The sequence below is a fragment of the Pygoscelis adeliae genome, unplaced genomic scaffold (genome assembly GCF_000699105.1).
Source record: "Pygoscelis adeliae isolate BGI_AS28 unplaced genomic scaffold, ASM69910v1 Scaffold537, whole genome shotgun sequence".
Taxonomy (NCBI): domain Eukaryota; kingdom Metazoa; phylum Chordata; class Aves; order Sphenisciformes; family Spheniscidae; genus Pygoscelis; species Pygoscelis adeliae.
This window is the reverse complement of record NW_008825213.1, coordinates 1,037,427-1,044,321: the sequence shown is the minus strand read 5'-3', so window position 1 is coordinate 1,044,321 and position 6,895 is coordinate 1,037,427. Positions and strand designations below refer to the sequence as shown.

Below are 6,895 nucleotides of genomic sequence, written 5' to 3'. Positions count from 1 at the left end.
AGACATCAGGGTCATTTAAAAGGAATATTTTATTTACTTACCTGTCTTGATAAGCAGGTAAAGTTATTTAAGGTTCTTTGGATGTGATAGGAGTCCTGGGCCCCTTTTTGGTACTTTGAACAATCAACTCCTCCATACGAATGAAAACATTAATAAACTTTTTAAAGGACTGAAGGAAAGAAAGAGAGCTGGACAGGGAAAGTAGAGTGGTGAAAACAAAAGAGTCGGCACACAAGTTGGCAGTAGAGTGGTGAAAACAAAAGAGTTGGCACACAAGCTGGCAGCAATTTAAACTTGATATTGAATGCATCAAAATATTAGTATCACCTCAATCATCTAAGTTCTGGTGCTACATATGCTTACAATATATTTAGATTCAAACAAAAGTAAAGACATCACTAGATATTAAACAAGTTTTTAAAAAGAAATAAGTGTCAGAACAGGATTGCCATGGTCAAAAGAACACCTCTAGTATGGGTTATAAACTGCTAGAGTTGAGATTCAAAGGACCGTATCAGCAACTTGCCCGTTAGATGGGACACCCTGGCAGCCTCTTACTTGGTGAGGACACAGAAAGACTCTGCAGCAAGAACGAACTGGCTTTCCACAAGTTTCACTCTCTATTCCCCTCTGCCGGGTCCCAAATACCAAGATCCAAATCTCAGAATGAAACCCACAACAAAAATGCAAGAGCGTCTTCACTGAAATAACTGGAAGGGGCGTAGCACAAAAACTCCAGGTAGGGGCTTGACGCAGACTAGAAGAATCTCTACTTTCTGAGAAACATTTAATTCAACACAATGAATTACAAGAGGACAGATTTACAGAATAATAACCGTAACAGACTGTTCAAAAAGGAAAATAATTTTCACTGGCTGCAGTACCAGCTAAGGTTCCCCAAAGCAATACCTGGTAGAGCAGCTGCAAAGTACAATTCAGTCTTCTTGCAAGTACTCCAAATGAGCAGTATCAAAGATTTTTGTATTTTCAAATCTTTAAGAAAAGAGTTAATATAGTATCAATCACTTTGGCACGGGATACTTTTCAAGGAGCTTAAACCTACTCAGATCACTAAGCTGAACTACTCCCAAAGGCTATTACTTTCCAGGCAATTCCCCTGATCCCTTGCTGCAACTGCTAATCATTCTTACATGATAAAGGCTCTGGGAGCTACTTTCTTCCCCAAGTTTTGGGATACCAACAACTTGTACAATTGGTTAGTGGCACAATATTTAATCCACCACTTTATACTGTACTCTCAGCTGAGACGTCCACGCATGAATTACGCAGTGGATACCCTAAGACTAAATAACTTTTGCAACCTAGTCAACACATTCTCCAAGCTATAAACTCTCATCTTCCTCCCCTCTCCCTATCCTCCCTCCCCAGATAAATCCATTTTTAGCCACAAGTTACCCCAATATGCTCACAGATGTACTAGAAGAGACTGAGGAATCAATCAAGGTACCCATGGTGAAGCCAAATACTTATAAACACATTAAGGCAGGTTTCACATCATTTCATTTTTGGACACAAAATGCTGGTCACTTCACTGCACATGCAAATAAGAAAGATTTAATACTTAATAAAAAGCTTTAAATTCGTTTTTAGATATCAGTTATAGAAAAATCAACCTTTTTCCTTTCTTGTTTTAAAAGAGGTCAGAACATTACTGCACACGAAAGCAGATGTGTAGACACACCCGTCGGAATGGATCCCCTTCCCTCCACACACACAGAAACAGAGGTCAGGGTTCTTGGCACCAGAAGAGAAAGGAGGAAGTTTTCCTCATTGTCAGTCAGAAAGGAGTCATTCTTCCATTCCAAGTTGAGAAGGTCCTTCCGACCAGACTTAAACCAAAGCAAAATATACCACAGAGCGGGTATATTTATCTCCAAAACTCTATTCGGCTATGCTTGCACATACACTCCGTATCAAAAATGTGCACGGTAGTGCATTCAGTGTGGTGCTGGAACTAACTAAAAACCCGATTGCCATTGATGTACGACCAATTCCTCAAGTGTAACTTCCCCTACTAATCAAAACGTCAGGTGGAAGAGGCACTGGCAGTTCATCTCTGAGACTACAGTTCCAAGACCAATGTGGTCTTGCGAGGAAAAGGAAATTCAGTGACCCGAACTGACACATGGAATGACAATCCACAACATAAAATGACCTCCCTACAGTCTGGTACAAACAGGTAGCCTACAGCAGAGTAGCCAAGGAGTGAAACAGCATCTCTCTCACTTGTGTTAGAGAGAAAATTGTTTCTATGGGTCATTGTTAAAGGTACTTTGATAGAAAAGCTTAAAAATGTATCACCTATCACTGACCCACAACAACAAAAAAAAAAGGACAGGAAATTTGGTTCCTAGTATTTTCCCTCCCACCATTTTATATTCCTTTATTCCCTCCCACTTTTGTATTCCCAATTACCCTACCCCTTTAGAAAAAGGAGGGGGAGTAGAGTTTAGTCAAGTTCCATCTTCAAAACTACCCAGCAATTAATGAACCATCAGCTTCTCAACGTTTCCTGAAGTGTACATCAAAATGCTCATAGGTACAGTTGGATTGTTGGTGCAATTTACTCGGCAGACACTCTTGGCTTTGTTGTGCTGACCCTGCTGATAGGGTTTATACTGGGAATTCTTAGATGGAACTCCCTAGAAGAAAGAGAAAAAAAGACCTTGTAAGCCAATAAGAACTTTTTATATCTTTATAGCAAGTGAGCCCTTAAAAGAATAAAGCACCATAGCCATAACATATCCATTTCTTTATCTCCTGTTTTTCAACTTCAGCAGACAGTTTGTTCTGGTTCTTTGCTGTTGCCAGACCTTTGTAGTAGAAAGGCATGCAAGATATTCACTGTCCAAATAAGGCTACTGTTCGTGATGTCGTAAAACAGGAAAATATAGGCAGCCCAGATATAAGATGCCATCTCCCAAAGGCCAAACAGATTTCATGTTACAATCAACCTTCCAGCTTGAAGGACTGCTTAACACAAATCACGCTTCCTTCTACCTGGAATACAGCTGCCACTCCCTCCAAAGGGGCTTTTCTTTTCTTCTGCTATTCATCCTAAAAATTAATTTTTTTTCCCCCTCCACATTCTTGATTCTTGCCTCACAGGCTCTGGAGTCTACATAATGAAGCACCCAGGGTATTGGCTATCCTATTTCAGCGACAGAACACTAATTGCTTTTCTTAGGCTAAAACTTAAAACGATCAAAAATTAAAATCAGCGAGTTCTGTTTTCATCTCACTGCACGAGCTCCGCTGACAATACATACAGTGCTCCTGGCTAGGGTTACATCAAAGGAACACAGCAAGGAAAAACTCTGCTTCATCGCATGGTGCACTGTCCCTATCTAGTGCAACACAGAACATTTAAGGGAACTCCTGTTGGCGTATCTTGACTTGGCTTTATACATCTGCTTTTTTCTGCATTGCTACACAGTAATGATTCATTATTATCAGAACTAGCGTGGCCAGCAGGAGTAGGGAAGTGGTCGTGCCCCTCTACTCGGCACTGGTGAGGCCGCACCTCAAATACTGTGTTCAGTTTTGGGCCCCTCACTACAAGAAGGACATTGAGGTGCTGGAGCGTGTCCAGAGAAGGGCAACGAGGCTGGTGAGGGGTCTGGAGAACAAGTCTGATGAGGAGCAGCTGAGGGAGCTGGGGTTGTTTAGCCTGGAGAAAAGGAGGCTCAGGGGAGACCTCATTGCTCTCTACAACTACCTGAAAGGAGGTTGTAGCGAGGTGGATGTCGGTCTCTTCTCCTGAGTAACAAGCGACAGGACAAGAAGAAACAGCCTCAAGTTGTGCCAGGGGAGGTTTAGATTGGACGTGAGGAAAAATGTCTTTACTGGAAGAGTGGTTAAACATTGGAAGAGGCTGCCCAGGGAAGGGGTTGAGTCACCATCCCTGGAGGTATTTAAAAGACGGGTAGATGAGGCGTTTAGGGTCATGGTTTAGTGGGCATGGTGGTGTTGGGTTGACAGTTGGACTCGATGATCTTAGAGGTCTTTTCCAACCTTAATGATTCTATGATTATTCACAGCTATTTTGGTTTACAAGACAATAAAAAAAATTCTAGTTGCACCTTTAAAAAGTTCCACTGCACAAGTGAAAGTCGGACATACTTGAGAACAAGAAGCAAGCCCTTTGTGATACTTCTAAGGGATGCACAATGTAAAGGCACATTTCTGTGAATCCTTTAGTTACTACTGTTACACTATCTTGAACTCTTCAGATGTTTCCAGATTTTGAATATATACCTTCTTCTGTTACTTTCAGTTTATAAATTCCCACCACATAGAAAGTTTTTTAGCAACTTCCCTCTTTCGATGGTCAGGTTGCCTTTTTCTAATTTTCTACAATTATTATCTAAAAAATTCCACAGATGTGTCCTTTAATATACCCTGCAAGAAAATGCATACTAAAAATGCAAAAGAGAGAGAAAGAGGCTCGCAGGGGGAGAAACCGAGTCCATAAGATGGCAGCTGTCCTTTCTGTCCACAGTGTCCTCTTGCCTATCACAGGAAGTAATAAATAAATAAACGGGGGGGGGGAATTGACATCACAAGACACATTTTTAAGAACTGATCCACTTTCAAGACAGAATCCTTCCAGTGCTTACATACACGTTCTGGTTACACATTTAGCCCATCTGACAGAGACATAAGACCCAGTCTTTTCCAACACAATGCAAGCACTCACCAGACATCACACACATGAAAATATTTGATTTTTTCCTGAAAGCATGGCTACTACACCTTTAAAAGTGCATGCTAAAAAGCAAAGATTGGTCAATATACACTAAGATTCCTTCTGAAAACATTTCTGCCTTCAGTGAAGTACAGTTTAAGGTGAGAAAGGATGCTGTCACATTACCTGGACTATACAGCCTCCATCTCCTGGTCATGGTCCTGCTCTTCCTCCTCTTCTTCCTCTTCTCCTTCTTCCTCGCCTCCTTCTTTCTCTGAAGGAGCTTCCCCATCTCTTGCTATTTCCTCTACGTGGGCAAGCATGTCAGCCATCAGGGCTTCCTCCAGCCTCTTTCGCACCTGCTGCACCAGTTCCTCTTGCTTCCTGCCCCAAATCAATGAACACTGGCATCAATCCTCAAAGCTGCCTCTTTCAAGGAAAAGGGATCTTAAATCCCTCATACACGAGGCTGGGCAGACAAGCATGGCTTTGAAAGAGCCCTCTAAGAATGACACTGTAAAAAAATTGCCTGGCATTATACTACAAGTGAAGCTCAAACACACTTTAAAAAGTTGTCCAATATTTTTCCATTACAAGTCCTTAGCATTGATTGTACCATTTTTAATTCTGGCTGAAATTTTCCTAATCTAGCAGCTGACTCAAGACTTTTTTTTTTAATTCCTAGTACTAATATTAATTTAAACAAAAAAAAGTCAGCCTACCCCACTCATATTTCCAAAAATGAGACGGGAGAAAATTAAGTTTCTAACCATTTCAATCTTCTTGCTCATTCTCCTTTTGAGTCACAACCTTAAATTTTACAGCTCCTTTTCTGTCAATGTCATAGTAAAGAAGTGATCAACAATCTGTGGCTCATGGGACTCCTATTTCATCTCAGCCACAGGAAATCATAAAGTTATAAACAGACCATTTTCCCTGGTCATTCATGTGTAAATCAAGCACAAGAAAAAAAGTCATCCTGTAATTCAAAAAGATTTATCAGTCAAACAGTCAAAACAACTACTACCTTTAAACACTGTTAATTAATGCAAAGTAGCGGGCTTTCAGGTTAGTGTCTTTGCTACATTCAGTTCTCTATCAAGTGCTTAAAGCTGAATTTGACCAGTCTTGATTTAGCAATATAATTCATCACTGAAAGCAAGCTATACCTAAATAAATTGCATCCTTGTTTGCTGCCACCGCAGCAGTTAGTGCTTTTATTTGGTCCTGTGCTGACACAGAGTAAGGTGAAGAGAATCAAATCACACTGTTCAGGATTTCTCCAATGGCTTCTTGGCTTAGAGGTGCCTTAATCAAGGTTACTCAAATTCAGACACCTTTTTCAATAAAAGAAGACATACTCTGACATGAAAAACAAATATGAACTTGAAACCTCAGAGTAACTGAGCATGGTCAAAGTAAAAAATAATGGGTTTTAAGTACGTGCCTGTATGAGAGCACGTACATATCGTCTAACAGTTTTTTCCTACTGATACAGAAGCATTCAAATTAATTCAGCAAGCCATAGTGCTCCATCAGACATTTAAACTTGCCATTGGAAAAAAAAAAAAAGGGGGGGGGGGGGGAGGTACTGTTTTGCCACAAGAAACCTTGTTCCAAGACAGTAAGTGATATTTCTAGCTAATACCTAATATCTTCATCTGTCACCATAAATGCTTTGCAAAGTGGCTGTGAGGTGTTTAGCCAAACTCCAGGATTCTTCTCTACGGCCGCAGACAGCTGTCCAGTGATAGGCATGGTGCTAGTGTGCAGAGCACTAGCTATAGCAGAGAGAAGGGTTTCATCAGTGCAACCAGGTCCAACCCCTGCAAGTGGGAGGAAAAGCGATAATCAACATTGCACAAGACAAAGAACAGCAAATCAGGACAACAGGCATTATTTAAATTTTAATGGCAAAGCACGTACTGTCATTTAGAAAGCTAACACGACATAAATCGCGCTCCTAAACACTTCTAACAGCACCTGTACAACTCTCTCCAAGGTTACTTAAACCTCAATCAATTCCTCATTCTGTTACACAAAAAAACCCCAAATTGGGAATGGAAACCGTTTCCATTCTGCTTCTGGAAAATGAACCAAAAAAAAAAAAGTCAAGAAGCTTTGCCTCAGTATCCCCTCAGGACGAAGGGCACCGAGCCTCCCAGCCAGAGTACTAACAGTTCCTGC

At 40.9% G+C, this 6,895-nt stretch overlaps 1 protein-coding gene across 1 annotated transcript in view; it reads right to left on the bottom strand.

Annotated features, from left to right (window-relative positions):
- Positions 1–1,604: 1,604 nt before the first annotated feature.
- The window catches only part of MBD3 (methyl-CpG binding domain protein 3), a 15,324-nt gene continuing 10,033 nt past the window's right edge, over positions 1,605–6,895 (bottom strand). Inside the window, exons 5-7 of the mRNA XM_009329073.1 lie at positions 6,357–6,534; positions 4,895–5,092; positions 1,605–2,663 (exon numbers count right to left, since the gene is read on the bottom strand). Of these exons, the coding sequence (XP_009327348.1) occupies positions 4,900–5,092; positions 6,357–6,534 (371 nt within the window). The 3' untranslated portion in view covers positions 1,605–2,663; positions 4,895–4,899. The remainder of the gene's footprint in view (positions 2,664–4,894; positions 5,093–6,356; positions 6,535–6,895) is intronic.